We start from the raw sequence: 21,872 nt of genomic DNA on the forward strand, positions 1-21,872 counted from the left end.
AAAAAAAACTAATATTAAAATATATATAAAAAATGCACAGAACAGAATTACTAAAAATTCATCTAAAATAAAAATTGCAAATATAAAATAATAATTTATATATTAAATTAATTAATAAAACTACAATAGCATATACATGATACTAAAAAACACTGCTAAAAATGCATGTTTAATGTTTTTATTTATTTATTTATAAATAAATACTAGTTACCATTTCACCTGAAAAACTAATGGTGATTTTTTTTTTATTATTATCTTTGGATTTTTTTGCAGTTAATTTAATAATCCTTATAAATATCCAATAAATATTAAAAGCACAAATATTGCATGTAATCTCTTAATTAATATGAGTCCATGAGCTCTTTTACTTTAGCGGGGGTGATGTTCTCCAGCGCCTCCATGAGTCTGAGCACCTCCCGCTGCGCCTCCTGTCTCTGCTCACAGGCCTGCTGCAGCTCATCCTGTAACTGCAGCACCTCCCGCCGTGAAGAGCACTGCTCCTCCTCATGCTGCTCCTGCAGCGCGGCTAATCGCTCCTGCAGACGCGCTACACACAGAGGGACATTACAAACTGGAAACTGCTCCCACAGACGCACGCTGACAAAATTCATGTGAAAATCTCTTACACACACACCTTTACTTAGTTATGTAAATGGGACACTGCATAGACTTTTATTGTTTTCATATACAGCTAATTATAAATATAATAATCTTATAGAAACCTTAGCAGAAATCTTTCTGCATTTTTATAATGTTAAAAAATGACTATTTTATACTGTTTTTACAGTATAAAATGTAAGTTTTAGAAGATTTTGTTAGGTTTTGCTCACAATTATTATTACAGGTATTTATTGCAATATAAAATCAATATACAGTTCTGAAAATAAATCAGTTTGGTTTTACATTTTCTAAATAAATGAGTGAATCTCAAGACTGTAAAGTCATGTCTCTGCCATATTTGACCCCAAAATGTTTACACTATGAATTATGTGTATATCAATTTCATTTAATGCTCATCTAAAGTCAATCTTTAAAAACACAAATAATTTAATAACACTGTTAATTTTAGGTTTAGGGAAATCGTGGCCTAATGGCCTAAATGTGGCCTAAATCCCACGATTTAGGGAAGTCGTGGCCTAATGGTTAGAGAGTTGGACTCATAACCCTGTGTGTGTGTGTGTTCACTGCTGTGTGTGTGCACTTTGGATGGGTTAAATGCAGAGTATGGGTCACCATACTTGGCCACATGTCACGTCACTTTCACTTCAATGTAATGTATCTCAAATATCCATTTTTCATGCTGTTGTAATGCATAATTCACTTTTAGATTCACACACTGAAAACTGACCCTTGTGGGATGGATTGAGTTCTCTGTCCGTCTCCAGACAGAAGGTGGTGAGTTTCAGAGCGTGCAAAACACTTTCTAATCTGCACACTCGTGCGACCAGCGTTTCATAGCTGTATCTCACATCATCGGAATTCTACTTTATATTTTGAAAATGATGTTACTGGAACATGATATGTGGAAAACAATTTGGGACAAAAAATAAAAAACTTAATTATGAAAATTCAGAAAATTCAGGCAGGGTGTCATTAGAGTTTGAAACGGCAATTAATAATAAATAGTAATATTTACCTATTTAATTCTAGCTTATATAATGGTGATATATACATAATAGAATTTAATGAAGTGAGCATTTATTTAACATATTTTCCTCAAAATTCACTAAAAAATAAGAACAGTTGAGGCTAAAATGTGCATTAATCGGCCAAAGCAATTATTAATAAATGGCTATATAAAGGCAATATATACATAATAGATTTCAATGAGATTTAAAGAACATTATTTTACATAATATTTACTCAAAATTCTCAAAAAAATTAAGATTCGGAGCTAAAATGTCTGTTCATCAGCTAAATAATAAACTTTTTGCTATTTAATTCTGGCTCATATAATTGTGATATATACATACTAGATTTGGAATTAAATTAACATTTATTTTAAACAATATATACTCAATTCACACAAAAAGCTGTTAACACTAAATGGCCATATTAAACAGCCTGGTCAATATATATATGAGTTTCACTAATTATAACAGACGTAATTACAAAGTGTGTGTGTCTTTACCTTGGCTTGTTTCTTGGCCTGTTTTTTTGCTTTCTTCTGCTGGTACTTGCTTCCTGTTCCTGTAGGCATGTCTTCATTCCCATTGGCCAGAGATGCTGTGTTTTCTCGGTCTCCATCCTCACTGACGCTGCTGCGATACTGGGTGGCCTTCTTCTGATTCTTCTTCCTGTAGGCCTGGAGGAAACACTCAAATCAGTTCACTTTCCCAGAATATTCACATGAGGGATAAAGCGGCTATATGAAGCTCACCTCATCAGCTACAGGAAGAGAAAGATCCAGAAACATCTCTGTCACCAGAGACACAGTTCTGCACTCTTTACACATCACTGTGCTGCTCATCTCTCCACCAAACACTCGGTCCACAAAGTTCTTGGGTGCACCGTTTTTCTCGTACTCTGGTGAAAACGATGCAAGAGAAAATTTAAAGCTATAGATATAATTTTAATCATGCTTTAACATTACATGAAAATATATCATTTGCCATTCTGGTAATCTGATAATGACTTGTACCTTTAATAACCTTCTTCATCTGCTCTGCCTCGAAGCTTTTGCCAGAGTTTTTCAAAGCCTCCAGAATTCCAGAATTAACTCTCTGGAAAATACAGGGAATAAATAAACAGCAGGAGGACTCAATTACACTAAAATGTCTCAAAGATTCTTTATAGTCAAATGAAATGACAGGAAACGAGCAGACATGAGTCCACTGCTAAGATGATGCACATTTCTTCAAGGCTGTGTTAGAGGTTCATACTTTCACTTCTTCTGCCCTCATGCCGTCCAGAAGGTACCGCAGAAGCTCCTGACTGTCCTGCTGCTGAAAGCCTTTAAATCGTGGAGCTCTGTGAACAACAGATAACAAGAAAGACTGCATTTATTTAATATACAGAACACAGACAAAAACATGTATATTGTAAAATATTATTGCAATTTAATAGAACTGTTTTCCATTTTAATATATTCAAAAATAGAATTTATTCCTGTGATGCAAAGCTGAATTTTCAGTATCATTACTCCAGTCTTCAGTGTCACATGATCCTTCAGAAATCATTCTAATATGCTGATTTGGGATCATTTTCAAGAAATTTCAAAAGAACAGCATTTATTTGAAATAGAAATCGTTTGCAGTATTTATGACTTTTCTGTCACTTTTGATCATGTTATTGCATTTTTGCTGACTAAAAGTAGTCAGTTGTTTCAAAAAAATAGAACTGACCTAATTTTAATGACCCCAAACTTTTGAATGTAGGGTAAAATTTGTTTGAATTATTTTTGGAGGCTTTCTGACATTTTATCTACTGTAAAAGTGAAAAGTAAGTCAAAAGAGAATGAGACATATATAGGGTGCGTTCACACTTGGCATGTTTGGTTCGATTGAAACAAACCCTGGTGCGATTGCTCTGTTAGTGCGGTTCATTTGAGCATGTGTGAACGCTGCCATCCGAACCCTGGTGCGCACCAAACAAGCGGACCGAGACCTGCTAAAAAGATGGGTTTCGGTCCGCTTCCAAACGAACTCTGGTGCGGTTCAAAAGATATATGAACGCAACACGGACCAAATACTTCTAAACGAACCAAAAACAGGAGGTAATGACAAGATGCGACGCTATGCGATATGATTTGATGACGCAGTGTAACCAAACTAAAATGAGCAGAGGGCAAACGTGGAGCAACGATGAGGTAAAGTGCCTTTTATGAGCTCCTTGTGAGTTTGCAGGTGGTGAAAATAAAATTATATGTACACGCAAGAATGAGCGCGCTTAGTCCAGCAGACGGCATTACGTGTGTTCAACTTAAAGCAGCGCAGGTCGGACCGATCGGTTAATTGGTGCTTTGATATCATACACCCGCAGGCCGCTTTAAGTCTAACGCACCTTTTGTTTGGGGTGTTTGATGAGTTCCATCACGATATAAACGTCATTCAAGCGGACCAATCAGGTTGTGAACGTCTCACTATGCCTTTAGGTTCGGTGTCTTTAGGTTCGCTGTCAAATATGCCAATGTGAACGCTAAGCGGACTAGAACCAAATGTTTCATCATTTTCCTTTTTGGTCCGGAACTACAAGTGTGAACATACCCTAAAAGTAGTCAGTTGTTTAAAAAAATAAAACTGACCTAATTTTAATGACCCCAAACTTTTGAATGTAGGGTAAAATCTGTTTGAATTATTTTTGGAGGCTTTCTATCATTTTATCTACTGTAAAAGTGAAAAGTCAGTCAAAAGAGATTGAGACATATATAATCCAGTCTCTCACAAGATCATCATGACCAAACTAGCAACCAAAAGACTACATATATGAAATAAAATCTTTTGAGGACAGAACATTGTTCTTATTACATGAGGCGTCTGCGCTGGGAACACTTTTGTTTGGCTACTTACTTTTTACACACTTGTGTGAAGAGTTCTTTCGGGGTCACGACACCTTTCTTGGTCTCATGGATTTCATTCAGAAACTGACACATAGCCAGCGTGAGCGACCCGGGCCTTTCCAGCTGGACCTGAAGAGGTCCCTAAAAAAACATAATGTGAAAGCATCCTGTTAGATGAAGCTTTATTCATAAAGTGAGCCAGAGAAGAACATAATGTGGCTCAGCATCAGTACCAGCTCAGATGACAGTGCAGGTGTGATGGTGAAGCAGCTCTTCTCATCTGTGATCTGGTTCGGCAATTCTCGCAAAAACTGCGTCTGTGATAAATTCTGAGAGGAAGACGAGAACATCAGGGTTAGCAGAGCATGCATGCGTGTTTCTGTTTGTCATGTGAAGTGTTTTATATTCTGCACCTGCATGACTGCATTGAAGAAGCACGTGTTTCCCAGATTACCGAGACCCCTGACGCTCACGGCACCAGAGCTTCCTGCGGATGCTGCTTTCTGTCTTTTTGGACTCTCATCATGACTTGAGCTGCTCTTCTCATTCTCCTTGTTCTCTTTCTCTTCGTCCAGCGCTTGCTCAGCAGGATTCGTCACTAAGCTCTCTTCCTTCTTACTTTCTGCAGATTACGTATGCATTTATTTATTTATGTTTTAACGCCATATCAGCAACAATGGCTATATTCATGGCAACATTAACAATACAATTTCAATATATCAGTTACAATAATAGCATGTATATTAACAGCACATAATAATAAAACATACATTTATTATAAAAAAATAAATAAATAAACACCAATGATTGACTCTTGTGATGACAGAAGGTCGTTTATGACTGTATCAGCAAATACCGCTCTCCAATACAAAATACTTTGAGAAAAGTAATAAAGTGGCATCTATTTAATTAGTATACAATTAATATTAGACGTTAAATCCACTGAAAATGCAAATTATTTTTTCAGCTGTTATTTTCAGACGAAAAACATGTCGAAAACAGTTGAAGTAAACTTACGAAGCCACGCAATTCATTTAAAACTCTGTAAAGGGAATTTCATCCATCCAAATTCCCGTAATTAAATAGTTTGTAGCGACACAAATTGCATTATAACGTCAGTGTAAAGCATGAGCACCGACTGCTCTGAGTGTTTCCGGGTGACGCTCGGTACTCCTGAGGTTCATTTCAAAATAAGAGTCTGACGGAAGCATATTTAAATTCAGAATCAGAATCAGCTTTATTGTCAGGTGTGTTTACACATACGAGGAATTAGTTTCCGTGACAGAAGCTTCCACAGTGCAACAGAATGACAGTGACAGAACAAAAAACACAGATAATAATAAAAAAAATAATAATAGAACAAGTAAATAAGGAATAAAAAATTGTATGTGCAGGTATATTACAATAGACAGTTTTGTATGTACAGGTATATTTTTGTGAAAATAAAAGGTGTAGACTGAGTATGAGTGTTAGATAAATAAGTGTACGAGTGCATAAATAGTGTTGTGTGTTCCACAGTTATTAAGTGTTCATGACAGGACACATGTCTTGTTTTTCACTGTCTTAACGGTATATATAACGTCAGTGTAAAGCATGAGCACCGACTGCTCTGAGTGTTTCCGGGTGACGCTCGGTACTCCTGAGGTTCATTTCAAAATAAGAGTCTGACGGAAGCATATTTAAATTCAGAATCAGAATCAGAATCAGAATCAGCTTTATTGCCAGGTATGTTTACACATACGAGGAATTAGTTTCCGTGACAGAAGCTTCCACAGTGTAACAGAATGACAGTGACAGAACAAAAAACACAGATAATAATAAAAAAAATAATAATAGAACAAGTAAATAAGGAATAAAAAATTGTATGTGCAGGTATATTACAATAGACAGTTTTGTATGTACAGGTATATTTTTGTGAAAATAAAAGGTGTAGACTGAGTATGAGTGTTAGATAAATAAGTGTACGAGTGCATAAATAGTGTTGTGTGTTCCACAGTTATTAAGTGTTCATGACAGGACACATGTCTTGTTTTTCACTGTCTTAACGGTATCTGTCACTGTCAAAGGCTACATATATAATTTTTAATTAGACTAGATTTACACTCAGAAAACATATTAAAACTCCCTATTTGTGGATAATTTTGACATGCTTATTTTTTTTCTGTGGCCTTTTTATTATAATATTTGTATTCATTCAATAATATGATCTAATTATGACTACAAACAAATTAAGCTTTGTTCATTTTTGGTTTATGTGTTACATGCTTTTACACTGTTTTACCTTCACACAAATCAGCTTTTTCGGTGATTCAACACCTCGTGCTCTGAAGCTGGAATATGGAGCCAGATCAGTCTCAAATATAATACATTTACAAAATAAAATTCTGGAACGCTTTGTTCCAAAATCCAAAAGGACAGCGAAAGTACACAAAACTATGAGCCAAAAGGTGTGTTCTGTGAAATGTGGGGTCTTCTATTCTCCGTCCAATCTCTAAAAAAGTTATTTAATTCTAAATAAGATAGAGCAGTTATTCCAAATAGATATATTATGTGGAGTGAAACTTGCAGTAAGCAATGATTTGATTCAAGTGGACATTTTTGTAAAAACGAAATCGCAACACAAAAGAAATTAAGTTTCACCGACATTAAAAAAAAATTGGTAACAAAAAAACTGTAATCGTTTATTATACTTTAATAACTTTATTGTCTCAGAAAAGTGAAGAAAACAACAGGATGGATGCAAAGACTCCACTTTTGTATTCAACCAAAACTGAAAATTGTTCAGCCATCTGTCCACTTTAATAGATCATTTTGACAGATCAACATATGTTAAAAAAGTAAATAATAAAATGTTATAAATAAATGTTCAGTGAAATCATTTGCGTTATCTTTGTTGCTCTGTGCTGTTAGGTATATTTAATAATAATAGTAATAATAATTAAAGCACCTCTCTCTTCTCAAAGTACAACTTGTAAAACATTTTCTAAATTCATATTATTTCTAAATATTGATTTCTCTTCAGAAGTCAAACTCTTTATGCTCTCGTAAACAAAACGTGTCACCTTCTCCTAAATTTATATTAAAAGTAAATATGTAAAAAAGTGCTACACTGATAAATGGATCTAATTCACCAATTATAATAAATAAACTGTCTGTATTGCACAATACATCTCTTATATACACTGTCTATGGCTTGTTGATTACATTTTTTTTTACTTTTGTCACTTCCTTGCAGTATATATTCGATTTTACAGTACCATCATCTACATTGTAATCAATATCTGGAAAATTCAAAACAATCCCAAATTGCTGACATTGCTTTTAAACACCCATTCATGGGCCATCAAATACAAAATTGAGCCTTAAATTATACATTAAATTCAGGTCCTATAGTAAATCATAGTGTAAATCTGATGACATCAGTAATTCAAAAGAACAGGAAAAACAAGAATGTGATGTGAACCCTGTGTCTCTGTGTCTTCGGTCTCTGTTGATTATGTGACTGTGTGTCTCTGTAGCGGCTCCTTATTCACCATCGGCTGATCCTGAGGAAACTGGACTGACGTCTAAATACTGAGAGTCCTACAATAAAACACACAGACAGACACATATGAGTATGAGACATTACTGCCGTCACATCACATCAGCAGATCAATTTCAGAAAAAACCTGAGATATGAATTAATACAGTAAATGATTAACAACTCTCTATCACTTACATACAGATATTCATATATTCATAAATCTATTCATTAAAATTCATAGATTAGTCACATCACAGAATTAAACTTTTTTCTTGTTTAAAGTACAGAGACTGAGTTGAATTGTCATCTTATATTCTCCAATCACACAAATGTAAGGCCTGTCACTAAACTTGGGTGATTGTAAAAGCTTAAAAAATACACTCACAATAGTATAATGTCTCCAGTTTATAATGCGAATCATCCTTCAGATCAGAGAGCAACTTCACACCTGATTGTTCTAGTTTATTTCCAGACAGATCCAGATCTCTTAGGTGTGAGGGGTTTGATCTCAGAGCTGAAGCCAGAGCAGCACAACCTTCATCTGTGATGCTACAATAACACAACCTGAAGAGAACAATGACACAATGTGAATTTACACTTACATTTAGAAGACGCTTTTATCCAAAGCGACTTATGCTGGGTACACACCATAAGATAATCGGGCTCATTTTGGGCAGATTTCTCCCCTTCCGACAATCCTAGGTAATGTCCCGATTATCTTGGTGGTTCTAAAGATTATCTTATCAGATTTTCCTGTGGTGTGAGGTGTGTTAAGAGTGACTGAATCTGCTCAGAAGAACGTCGGAGGCGCCCCGATCACAAATCGTAAATATTCAGCACATTCTGATGTGTGGTGGGAACCCCGAGGACAAACGCACATACGATCTGGAGATCATCACGTGAAACGAAACAATATCCACTCAGAAAGCTAGCTGACAGAAGACGGAAACATAGCAAATGCAGTCATGCCACAGCACAAAGTTAAATGGATTTGGACAGCAGAGATGGAGGATCAGCTTCCCGTCATCTCCACGACTTCACCCAAACCCTTTTCTATGAATTTTTTGTCAAAATCATTCCAAACACTATCATCGCAATTTCTTCCTGCCAATCATTCGACATGTTTATTCTCAAGTCTCGAGAGAATTCCCGTGTTCACAGTCGGGACTCTGGTTGAAAATCTGTTGGTGTGTGGTGTGCTGTCTTTGTCACATCGTGGCACACCACATACTATAGGAGCAAAACGATTTTGTTTGGGGTGTTCGGTGTTCCTCATGTTTGTGGTCTCTCACATTTTGAAAATCATATAAGATTTAAAAAATATTTTAGTGTGTACCCAGCATTACAAATGAGGACAATAGAAGCAATCAAAACCAACAAAAGACCAATAATATGTAAGTGCTATGACAAGTCTTGGTTAGTCTAACGCAGTACACGTAGCAAGTTTTTTTTAAATAATAAATAAAAAGAAAACAAGTAGACAGAATAGAAAAAGAAAAGAGAACGCTAGTGTTAGAGGGTCTTTTTTTTAATTAAAAAGAAAACAGGTAGTTAGAATAAAAATAGAGTAGAGTGCAAGTATTAGAGGGACAAGTTTTTTTTTTATAAAAAAAAAAGAAAACAAGCAGATAAAATAGAATAGAGTGCTAGAGTTAGAGGGTCAAGTGTAGATGGAAGAGATGTGTTTTTAGCAGTTTCTTGAAGATGGTTAAGGACTCAGCTGCTCGGATTGAGTTGGGCAGGTCATTCCACCAGCAGGGAACAGTTAAGGTATAATTCTGTGAAAGTGATTTTGTGCCTTTTTTGGGTGACACTAAAATGCGCCATTCACTTGTAGAATGCAAGCTCCTGGAGGTAAAATAAGTCTGAAGTAGTGAATTTAGGTAAAGGGGTGCAGAGCCAGTGGTTGTTTTGCAGGCAAACATCAATGCCTTGCATTTTATGTGAGTAGCTAATGGTAGCCAGTGCAAATTGATGAACAGAAGTGTGACATGCACTCTTTTCGGCTCGTTAAAGACTAATCTTGCAGCCGCATTCTGGATTAGCTGTAGAGGTTTGATAGAAGTGGCTGGAAGACCTGCCAAGAGAGCATTGCAATAGTCCAACTTGGACAGAACAGAGAAAGAGACAGAGAAAGAGTCACTTGCACCTACAGGAGGACATTTGCTTCATAGGTCCCACATGTTCACCATTACCATAGGCAGATTAACCATATGGGCAATTGGGCAAGTGTCCAGAAGCACCATGTCCAAGGGGGCACAGCGCAAATAAATTTTCTCCGGTAAGACAAGCGATGCATTATCAAATGTCTATCTAGCCATGACCTATATACACTTTCATCAGAACATACTAAGTTCCCTGCATGTTTTGTTGAATTTTTTTTATTTTCTCCTGCATGATTCAGCGGATGCGCGATCTGTTGCCGGATTCAGACATACTGCGTGAACCCGTGTGTTTTCATTTCGACGCCCATATATTACTGAGCATGCTGTGCAGATGGCGCGCAACTCGTGTCTCTTCAACTGAAGTGAAACTGCCTCACTCATGGATGTGTGAATCCGCAACGGAGCATCAGCCTTGCGCTTTCCCATTGTACTTTGCAGCCGTTGGCAATCAAGAGAGGGGTAAACGAGTGAGTTTGTAAGTTTTATTTTTGGTTCAAATCATCACAAAACTATGTAGCTATATACAGTGCTTAAAGGGGTCATATGATGCAATTTAAATGGTTCCTTTCTCTTTGGAGTGTTACAAGCTCTTGGTGCATAAAGAAGATCTGTAATGTTACAAAGACTAACGTCTCAAATTCAAAGAGATATTCTTTATAAAAGTTAAGAGTCAACCACGTCTACCTAAAACGGCTCGTTCAAACACGCCCCCACATGTCTACATCATGATGTGGGAAGATTTGCATAACGCCGCCCAAATGTTCACGCAAAGAAAGAAGGCGTAACTTTTATTCTCACTGTAGTATTGTTGCTGCCGCCATGTCGTGAAGACACTGTGTGTTTCGTTGTGAAAGTGAAACTACTTTGTTTGGTCTTCCAAAAGAGGACGATATCCGCTTTGTCATGCCTAGAGCTGATCTGTGCTGGTCGCTGAGGAAATACATCAACTTCGCGCTGTGGATCACCGGATCGGCTTTCACCGTGGACGAAGTCCAGCCCGTCGTCACATGTGGTTGCCGCAAGCCCACCGGCCGCTCCTTCGTTGCATCCACCGGCCGCGCCGTTCTCAAGCCTGCCGTGTGTTTCCTTGTGAAAGCGAAACTACTTTGTTTGGCCTTCCAAAAGAGGACACGACTAGAAACCAGTGATTAAGTTGTATTTACAACACTGTTCCAGAACAGTTCAACCCAAATATTCAGATGTGTGCTGCACATTTTATGGAGGGCTGTTTCCTGATCCTGGGAGAGTAGACTACAATGCCGGCTGTTCTGACTCACAGACTGTAAGCACGTTTTCATATTTAAAGAATTTGCCACTGATGATTCAAACGTGAATTTTGAGCAGTGTAGAGTAGCGCTTGTTGTTTGTAGTTTCTCCGATCACAAATGCAGACATGGTTTTATGTTTACGTGGCACGATGCAACGCAACGCGTAAAAAGACAGTACAAGTCATTATAATCCGTAATTATGTCCCCACTGGATGCAACAAATGGCAAATGTTAATGAGCTTAATTTCCTCCAGATCATCACCCATATACCTCCAGCTTTTTGGTCTTTGGTGTTTGTATTTCACTTTGCTCTACTTTCCTTCTTAATGCTTTGCTAAGGATTTAAGAGGAAAAGGAAACTGCATATATGTGTTTCCATACAGTGTTTGGCTCATATATTTAAGAGTGTTACTTAATCAACTTTGTTTGTTAAGAGAGCTAAACCAACACATTTAGATTGTTGAACTCAATCTCTGAGTGAGTCATCCTCTGCAGTAGGGTGCAGAGGCCCTGGATCACTATTTTACACTTTATTGTCATCTGAACATGGAGGTTAATTTTTTTTGAGTATCTTCAAACAATAAGATGTTACATATTAAAGGGGTCATATGATGCTATTTTAAAGATCATTATTTTGTGTATTTGGTGTAACAGAATATGTTGACATGCTTTAATGTTCAAAAAACACATTATTTTTCAAATACTGTACATTATTGTAGGTCCTCTATGCCCCGCCTCTCTCAAACGCTTCGTTTTCTACAAAGTCCCTCCTTCCGACAAGCGCAGTCTGCTCTGATTGGCCAGCTGACCCAGTGCATTGTGATTGGCCGAACACCACAAGCACGTGTCGGATATGTAACGCCCCTTACCATAATCGCTGCTTCAGCTTTCAAAGTAAATATCAAGACAGTTAATAATGTCGTTAGTTTTACCATCAGTTCAAGCCCGAAAGGGCAACAGAGTCGCGTGACAGACACAGTGATGATGCAGTACACAAGCCGCGGTTAAGACAGCTGACGTGCTATGATTTCTGACAGGCAGTTCACTCTTCTGTGATGTGACCCTGTTCCCCTCACACACACACACACACACGACGCCTTACTCTGCACTGTGCAAAACCCCGCATTTATGAACATTTGTGATCTTTGTGCACAGTCAGCCTTGTACTCTTCTAGGTTTAAAAAACTGTTGTCCATAAAATGCGTTGCACAAATTCGAACATCTGGGTTGTGCTGTTCTGTTGTAAATAAATCTTAACCAATGATTCCTAATTGCATCTACTTCTGGAAGGCCAAATAAAGTGCTTTTGCTTTCACACTGAAACACACAGCGTCTCCCTGACATGCTGCATCAACACTAACTGCGGTTACTGAAACCACGCCTTCTTTCTTTGCGTGCACATTTGGGCGGCATTATGCTAATATTTCCACATAGTGAGGTAGATATGTGGGGGCGTGTTAAAACGAGCCATTTTAGGTAGGCGTGGTTGACTCTTAACTTTTATAAAGAATATCTCTTTGGATTTGAGACTTTAGTCTTTGCAACTTTACAGATCTTCTTTATGCACCAAGAGCTTGTAACACTCCAAAGAGACAGGAAAACTTGAAATTGCATCATATGACCCCTTTAACAAATTTGAGGTTACTTATACTGGAGTTAGAAAATAATTAAAGCACAACATTGGTTTAAAATATCAGCGTACACTGTGGATTTTAGTCTTCATGTCTTACTGAGGACATGTGTGACCATACCTTTTAACAAATTTGAGGTTACTTATACTGGAGTTAGAAAATAATTAAAGTAAGCACAACATTGGTTTAAAATATCAGCGTACACTGTGGATTTTAGTCTTCATGTCTTACTGAGGACATGTGTGACCATTAAAGAGATGATCTTACCCAAGTATCTCCAGTTCACAGTGAGGATCTTCAAGTGCAGAACAGAGAAGATTCACGCCCGAGTCTCCTATTTTATTCCCAGACAGATTCAGATCTCTCAGGTGTGAAGGGTTTGATCTCAGAGCTGAAGCCAGAGTAGCACAACCTTCATCTGTGAGACCACAGACATTTAACCTGCAGAGAACAATGACACAAGAGTCTTCACTCTTTCAGATTAGACCAGTCAAGTGAAAGAGAAAGTGAAAGTGACATGATGTGTGTCCCATACAAATGCTCTGCATTTATCCTATGTGAAGACACACACACACACACACACACTGTGAACACACACCCGGAACAGGTGGGCAGCCTTTTTTTTTTGTGGCTGCCGGGGAGCAGTTGGGGGTTCTGTGCCTTGCTCAAGGGTCTCACCTCAGTCGTGGTATTGAGGGTGGAAGAGAGTGCTGTAAATTCACTCCCCCCATCTACAATAACCTTTGGGTTACAAGTCCAACTCTCTAACCATTAGGCCACGACTGCACAAAATAAGATCATAAAATAGTCTAATTCAAGCAGGATAAATATTTTTAAAAGCAATATTTTGATGCAAAATCTGTTTTATAGTGATACTATTCATTACATGGCTAAGATTTACTATGTTACGATATTTCAAAAACAGTCACTGCAGAAGGATAATGATGATGAACAGTAAGAATGAATCCAACATGTTCTTTATTTCTTAAGAGTCAGTTCTGACTGTTTTGAGCTCAAGTCTTTTAAAGTCTAGAGACTGAAATGTTGATTGTGTTTCAGTGTGACTCTCAGTCCTGCAGTATTCTGTTACTGAAGAGCAGCTCATGTGTTCAATCATTTACAGCTCAATCAGCTGAACTCACAGCAGCAGAAAGAGGCTGAACTCTTCAGATATACTTTACATTGTGTTTTATGTGTGAGAGTCATATATGATCTTACTGCAGTATCTCCAGTTTACAGTGAGGATCCTCCAGTACAACAGAGAGCAGATTCACTGAATTTCCCATTTCATTCCCAGACAGATTGAGTTGTCTCAGGTGTGAGGGGTTTGATCTCAGAGCTGAAGCCAGAGCAGCACAACCTTCATCTGTGAGACCACAATCACTTAACCTGTAGAAAGATGAAAATTATAGTTGTAAACACTATGAACTTAAAATAACTCCAAACACCACAGTGGCTGTCTCTGACTAGGACACCGCGGTTGTGGCGGTGAAGCCAAGTTACAATGTGTTCCCTGTAATAAAAAAAAAAAAGCAAACAACTGTGAGCATGTGTATATATCAGGAACAGCTATACTATTAACATTAGCTATCATTAATACTAATATTTTCCACTCAAAACAGAAAATAAGATGGTATTTTTATGTGATGAATCTTGATGCTTTGTTTTATTGAGGTGATGGGGGCATTTACATGTTCATGCAACTCACATGGATGATTACCGTTATAAATAGTCAGCACTGCACGTGGCTATGACCACATTACAGATAATGAGCTCAGACGAGAATGACTGCACCTCTCATTGTTTTCATATGGATTACATAATTAGAGAATATTTGTTTTCCATTTGAATTGGTTCATTTACAAGTAGATATTTCAAGCTTTCTATGGACATATTTATCATGCCTGTGAGGTTCTCTGCAGTCTGAGATGGCAGAAAGCACATCTTGTTTGTTTTCTTTATTTTACAAGAAGGTTTTGATGCTATTGTGAGTGTGCACACATACAAGGAGCCCCTTTAGAGTTTTGAATGGCATATTACTTTGATCTGTATGACCAAAAATGACTGAGCATTTTAATGACCGAGTTCTTTCTTCTGCTGGAAAAAATGCACACAACTGTGCCCAGGGCTCCAGACAAAAAAATTAATTAAGGAGCCATTGGCTCCTATAAGAAACAATAGGCGCCAAATTATTTTTTTTAGGTGCCACAGAATAAACGTCTATTATTATTATTTTTTTAACACTTTAACATTTCAGTCATACTGTCATGTGTTTATGTCTCATCTTTTCTTGTCTTTATCAGCATTTTAATCCATATTGTAGATGTCCTGGGAACTAAGGTTCACTTAAATTGGGAACTAAATGTCTTTTCCAAATTTAGAACTATATAGTCTCAAAGAATTGATTATTACACAGAATCTGTGCCAATATCACGGATCATAATTATTTCAGCATCACTTGGTTATTGAGGGTAGTTTGGGCTCCTCCTCAATGCATCCTATAAATGTTGTCATATGTCCTGCACACATCCAGTCTGTTTTTCTTTATTAGTAACATGCAATTATATAAGAGGTGTTGAATTTTACCTTTAGCTCCTTCTTTCTTATGTCAACAGGTTAAATAAAAATATGAATATGCAATATAGCGCATTATGACGAGTGGGGCAGGGCCGAGAGTCGTGGGAGCGGAGTGCGGCCGGTGGAGTAAATGATGATGAGCAACACCTGCGCCACTCACCGGTCTCGAGTCCCACGGAGGAGCTCTAGAAGGATAAAAGGAGGAGCGACGACAGTGCAAGACGAGATAGCACAAGGCCTGGAATTTATGTTGTCTTTATGTCGTCCGAGAGGGGCTGCCGCTTTTACTTTAGCTTTGTGGGTGTTCATTTGTTTATTAAAGTTTTGTGTTTAAATGTTCGCCGGTTCCCGCCACCTTCTTCCCGATCTACGAACTTTTTTACATTGGTGCCGAAACCCGGGAGGTAGGAGGGACACGCTGCCAGAGAGCCCTCGCTGCTGAAGGGGATCGCGGTGCTGAGGAGATCGGGCAGCAGGAAGAAGCGGAGACTGCCGGAGGCTGCCCGAGGCGGTGGTGCTGGAGCGATGGAAGACGAGGTGGGATGGAGGGCTCGCTGCCACGCTTCTGGGTCGAGGAGGGGTGGCTGCCGTCCACCATGATTGGGGAGGAGCAGGGAACGGGGGACATGCTGCCGGCTGCCCTCAACAGGAGGAGCCATCGCCGTCCGCCAGGAGGCGGGGGAGCATCAGGCCGTCCACCAAAGATGTCCAGTACCATCGCATGGCACCACGAGTGAGAGCCTCTCAGCTGGTTGAGGACCAAGCGGCAGTGTGTCCGGGAACCGGACCGAGTTTTTTTTTCTTTTTCTTCTCTCTCCCCTCTCGTCTCTGTCTCTCCTCATCCTTCCGTCTCCTTTTCTCTCGCCTCGTCTGTCCTTACCCCCAGGTGCTGCGGCCGCCGTGACGGGGTCCTCGGGGGGAGAAGAGCGCAGTCTCGTGGGTACCCCCCGGTCTGCGAGGGGGCTATGTGACAAGTGGGGCAGCGCCGAGAACCGTGGGAGCGGAACGAGGCCAGTGGAGTAAATGATGATGAGCGACACCTGCACCACTCACCGGTCTCGAGTCCCACGGAGGAGCTCCGGAAGGATAAAAGGAGGAGCGACATGTCATTTCTCTTATGGCTGGTAATGCATTCTTATGGCAATAGGTTACTGTTTGTAACCGTGTGTCCGGGAACCGGACCGAGTTTTTTTTTCTTTTTCTTCTCTCTCCCCTCTCGTCTCTGTCTCTCCTCATCCTTCCGTCTCCTTTTCTCTCGCCTCGTCTGTCCTTACCCCCAGGTGCTGCGGCCGCCGTGACGGGGTCCTCGGGGGGAGAAGAGCGCAGTCTCGTGGGTACCCCCCGGTCTGCGAGGGGGCTATGTGACAAGTGGGGCAGCGCCGAGAACCGTGGGAGCGGAACGAGGCCAGTGGAGTAAATGATGATGAGCGACACCTGCACCACTCACCGGTCTCGAGTCCCACGGAGGAGCTCCGGAAGGATAAAAGGAGGAGCGACATGTCATTTCTCTTATGGCTGGTAATGCATTCTTATGGCAATAGGTTACTGTTTGTAACCCCAGTTCTCTGAAACATCGAGTGGAGAGATCCACCAAATTTGCCCCGCTTGCTGCAAGAGAACGCTTGCTGCACGGCATTACGAATAGTAACCTATTGTTCACGCATTAACAGAACACAGCATTTAGAATAAAGATCTTGATAACAAGAAGCCATAGTATCGATTATGAACGAATTGTTAACGATATATTGTTAATGTCTACACAGCTGACAGGTTTACCTGTTGTAGTTTGTTTAAGTTGCACACAAAATAGTCACTGCTTATCTGCACTTTTACTTCATGCGTCTCCGTCATTTTTGATCTCTCTCATGCCGCCACAACTGGAGCTGATTTCAGCAGGTGTGCCGTCAGCGCTGCTGTTCGGCAGAGATGAGGACTGTTTGAAAGTCTTTTTTCCACTAAAACTGAGGCCCATCGTCTCAGTTTATTACGTCAACATAACAAAAGATGTGATTGCAAAACAATCAGAAAAAAAGTCATTACATGCTAAATTTTTAAATGTCAATTTCTCTAGTTGCCAGTGGCAACCTCAGCAAAAACTTCACTTGCAAATCAATATTTTTGTTTGCAAATGCGACTGTTTTAGTCGCAGTCTGGAGCCCTGGTGCCGGTGCCTCCACTGACTCCAGAGGGTTAAATTCCTTCTATTTCTGCAAGAACATTTAATGGAAACCTGATATATTAATTAATATGTGACTTCTCTGACCCTGAACATCTGAAGAAACCATACAGTGTCACTGTATAGAAAACAAAAAAATACTAACCACTAAACTCTGGACAATATCTGCAGCACTGAAGGTTTATGAACTTTTAACTGTAATTTTCTTAATGTTTTAGCAGTGAAGTGATTGTTCTCAGTGATACTTACTGAACTGATCTGGATTCTTTAATCACAGGCAGCAGCTTCTGAAAAACTTCCAGCTTTTTGTTTTTATTGTTTCCTCCAACAAATGTATTAATATCAAACTCGTCCAGCTTCTTCTCAGATGTCAACAACACAAAAACTACAGCTGACCACTGAGATGAAGAGAGTTTGGCTTCAGCTATTCTTCCAGATTTCAGATACTGTTGTATTTCCTCCACTAGTGAATGATCACCCAGTTCATTCAGACAGTGGAACAGATTGATGGATTTCTCTGGAGAGTCAATGGTCCTGATCTTCTTCTTGATGTACTCAACTGTTTTCTCATTGCTATCAGAGCTGCTTCTTTTCTGTTTCATTAGTCCTTGTAGGAGAATCTGATGAGACTTTAGTGACAGACCCAGAAGAAACCGCAGGAAAAGATCCAGATGTCCATTTTTACTCTGTAGAGCCTCATTCACAGCTCTCTGATGCAGAGCAAATAATGAAACATCTGATGAATTTTGTCGAAACAAGTCCCTAACTTTAGACCGCAAACTCAGTTTGTTGATTTGGTCAAACACATTTCTGTTGTGGTTTGTACAGGAGAGGTGCACATATAGAGCTGCTAGATGTTCCTGAATGCTCAGATGAACAAAGCAGAAGACTTTCCCCTGATACAAGCCAAACTCCTCTCTGAAGATCTGAGTGCACAATCCTGAGTACACTGATGCTTCTGTCACATCAATGCCACACTCTCTCAGGTCTTCCTCATAGAAGATCACATTGCCTTTCACAAGCTGCTGAAAAGCCAGTTTCCCCAGTTTGAGGATCATGTCTTCATCTGTCACGTTCTTCTCATAGTCCTTCTCATGTTTGATGTTGGTCTGAAGGATCAGGAAGTGTGTGTACATTTGAGTGAGAGTCTTGGGAATCTCTCCACTCTCTGCTCGACTCAACATCTTCTCTAGAACAGCGGCTGAGATCCAGCAGAACACTGGGATGTGGCACATGATGAAGAGGCTCCTTGATGACTTCAGGTGTTTGATGATTTTTTTAGCAAATCTCTGATCACTGATTCTCTTCCTGAAGTATTCCTCCTTCTGTGGCTCATTGAAGCCTCGTACCTCTGTCACTCGATGGACACACTCAGAGGGGACGAGATCAGCTGCTGCTGGTCTGGAGGTGATCCAGATGAGAGCAGAGGGAAGCAGATTCCCCACAATGAGGTTCGTCAGCAGCACGTCCACTGAGGCTGATTCACTTACATCACACAACCTCACATCGCTCTGAAAATCCAGAGACAGACGACACTCGTCCAGACCATCAAAGATGAACAACACTTTATATCTTTCACTGTATATTTTCATTTCTTTTGTTTCAGGGAAAAAGACCTGAAGAAGATCTGAAAGACTGAGTGTTTTGTCCTTCATCAGATTGAGCTCTCTGAAAGGAAGAGGAAATATGAGCTGGACGTCCTGATTCTCTTTCTCTTCAGCCCAGTCCAGGATGAACTTCTGCACAGAGACTGTTTTTCCAATGCCAGCGACTCCCTTTGTCAGCACAGTACTGATGGGTTTGTCTTGTCCAGGTAAAGCTCTAAAGATGTCACTGCATTTGATCGGTGTGTCCTCTGTTGCTGCTCTCCTGGATTGTGTCTCAATCTGTCTCACCTCGTGCTCATTACTGATCTCTCCACTCTCACTCTCTGTGATGTAGAGCTCTGTGTAGATCTCATTCAGGAGTGTTGGGTTTCCCTGCTTTGCTGTTCCCTCATACAGACACTCAAACTTCTTCATCAGATTTGATCTAAATGTGTTGAGGACTTCATGGCTAGAAAAATTTAAATACCACATTATTACATAACATACTAAGCACAATGTTTGTATTCTGTATCATAATCAAATCATACAGTATATTTTTCAGAAATGTTATACCTGAGATCAGTCTGTGTATCTCCACTTTTAAAATGTATTTGATGACCCATAGACTCGTCACTCTTCATAGATACACAGCTGGGCTCTGGTTCTGATCTTTTCTGATGGACTAAACTATAACAGAGAGAGATGAAAATAAATACTCAATTACTGTATTAAAAAAATTAAATATTCATTTATCATTAAAAACACTTTAAAGAGCACTTTATGATTATTTCATTTACACTATATTACTACAAGAATGTGTATATTGAACTGAGTGCTTTCACAGATGTGTCTCACACAATGCTTAACAAATTTATAAGACCACCACCCAATGTATTGTTTATGTCACAACTGCCCAAAAGTATTGGTGATTACCAAAATAATTTTTTGTTACTGTAATGGTTAATCCACACCGGTATGTGTAAGCTCTTTAATGACAGCAGTGTTTCTAATGCAAAAATATAATTATTGTTGGGATTTAATGGATTAAAAGAGAGTTCCCACAAAAGTTTAATCAAAAGCAAGTCTTTGGGAACAGCTAGAAACTATTTGGAAGTCAATAACAACAGAAACTGTGGAAAAGTACATCAAAACAATGCCAGCAAGAATGCAAGCTGTTATCAAGGCAAAAGGAGGCCATACAAAAAAATAAACAATTTTTTTTGTTATTATGTGTGAATAAAGACTATTTAGTTGTTTCAATTTGTTATTTGCCTAATAAATGACAATACAATTTTTAGTTTTAAATAAGTTTTATGACAGATTTCTAATATATTTGTGTTTTCTCTTTATGACAGGTGGCCTAATAAATTTGTTAAGCACTGTATGTTAAAATATAAGATAAAAATAACTATATATACAACAATAACCCACCACATCTTACTGATATTATTTTGATAATAAAATTGCCATATATAATCATGTATTTGTAGAAATGTTATACCTGAGATCGGTCTGTGTATCTCCACTCTTAAAATCTATTACATTATCTATAGAGCAGTCACTCCTCATAGACACACAGCTGGGCTCTGGTTCTGATCTCTTCTGATGAACTGAACTATAACAAAGAGAGATTAAGGTTAATGATTTGAATTACTGTATTTTAAAAAAAAATCACATATGTATCTTTAAAAAAAACATTTTTTGATTTTTTAAATTGACACTGTTCATAAATTTTTTTAAATTGAACTGAGTGCTTTCACAGATGTGTACATACAGTGGGGCAAAAAAGTATTTAGTCAGCCACCAATTGTGCAAGTTCTCCCACTTAAAAAGATGAGAGAGGCCTGTAATTTTCATCATAGGTATACCTCAACTATGAGAGACAAAATGAGAAAAAAAATCCAGAAAATCACATTGTAGGATTTTTAAAGAATTAATTGGTAAATTCCTCGGTAAAATAAGTATTTGGTCACCTACAAAGTGCGTGGAACACTGTATTTGTTAAAATATCAGATACGGGTTAACTATAAACCTTGTACAACAATAATGTCTCATCTTGTAGAAAATATTACAGAATATTGATACTATTCTGAGAAAATAAAATGCAATACTATAATCATATTTTTCATAGAAATTATTTACCCGAGATCAGTCTGTGTTCCTCCACTCTTAAAATCTATTACATTATCTATAGACCTGTCACTCCTCATAGACACACAGCTGGGCTCTGGTTCTGATCTCTTCTGATGAACTGAACTACAACAGAAAAGGTAATCCTTTATGATGATTTTATTATAAGGTCCTTAAAGCATTTATCATCAAACATCTTACCATCTTCAATCATTTAAAAGTTAAGAAATGCAGTGTTTATTGCAAGTACCTGCATCCTGGAGAAAAATCTTCATCTCTGGATGTATGTGTGTCATCCATGATGGAGCTGAACAGGTG

The 21,872-nt window shown here is 38.7% G+C and overlaps 2 protein-coding genes across 2 annotated transcripts in view; both read right to left on the minus strand.

Moving 5' to 3' along the window:
- The window catches only part of LOC107564378 (coiled-coil domain-containing protein 150-like), a 17,949-nt gene extending 12,267 nt beyond the window's left edge, over positions 1–5,682 (minus strand). The window contains exons 1-10 of the mRNA XM_016249441.1: positions 5,634–5,682; positions 4,912–5,120; positions 4,732–4,827; positions 4,509–4,639; positions 2,883–2,970; positions 2,642–2,723; positions 2,381–2,526; positions 2,105–2,305; positions 1,349–1,481; positions 369–547 (exon numbers count right to left, since the gene is read on the minus strand). Of these exons, the coding sequence (XP_016104927.1) occupies positions 369–547; positions 1,349–1,481; positions 2,105–2,305; positions 2,381–2,526; positions 2,642–2,723; positions 2,883–2,970; positions 4,509–4,639; positions 4,732–4,827; positions 4,912–5,120; positions 5,634–5,682 (1,314 nt within the window). The remainder of the gene's footprint in view (positions 1–368; positions 548–1,348; positions 1,482–2,104; positions 2,306–2,380; positions 2,527–2,641; positions 2,724–2,882; positions 2,971–4,508; positions 4,640–4,731; positions 4,828–4,911; positions 5,121–5,633) is intronic.
- LOC107564371 (protein NLRC3-like) overlaps positions 1,174–21,872 on the minus strand; it is a 38,030-nt gene continuing 17,331 nt past the window's right edge. Inside the window, exons 5-13 of the mRNA XM_016249435.1 lie at positions 21,567–21,675; positions 20,926–21,039; positions 19,998–20,111; positions 18,088–19,893; positions 14,304–14,474; positions 13,353–13,526; positions 8,470–8,585; positions 8,002–8,080; positions 1,174–1,187 (exon numbers count right to left, since the gene is read on the minus strand). Coding sequence (XP_016104921.1) covers positions 8,028–8,080; positions 8,470–8,585; positions 13,353–13,526; positions 14,304–14,474; positions 18,088–19,893; positions 19,998–20,111; positions 20,926–21,039; positions 21,567–21,675 — 2,657 coding nt within the window. The 3' untranslated portion in view covers positions 1,174–1,187; positions 8,002–8,027. The remainder of the gene's footprint in view (positions 1,188–8,001; positions 8,081–8,469; positions 8,586–13,352; positions 13,527–14,303; positions 14,475–18,087; positions 19,894–19,997; positions 20,112–20,925; positions 21,040–21,566; positions 21,676–21,872) is intronic.

This window comes from Sinocyclocheilus grahami, unplaced genomic scaffold (assembly GCF_001515645.1).
Source record: "Sinocyclocheilus grahami isolate Dianchi unplaced genomic scaffold, SAMN03320097.WGS_v1.1 scaffold927.1, whole genome shotgun sequence".
NCBI lineage: Eukaryota > Metazoa > Chordata > Actinopteri > Cypriniformes > Cyprinidae > Sinocyclocheilus > Sinocyclocheilus grahami.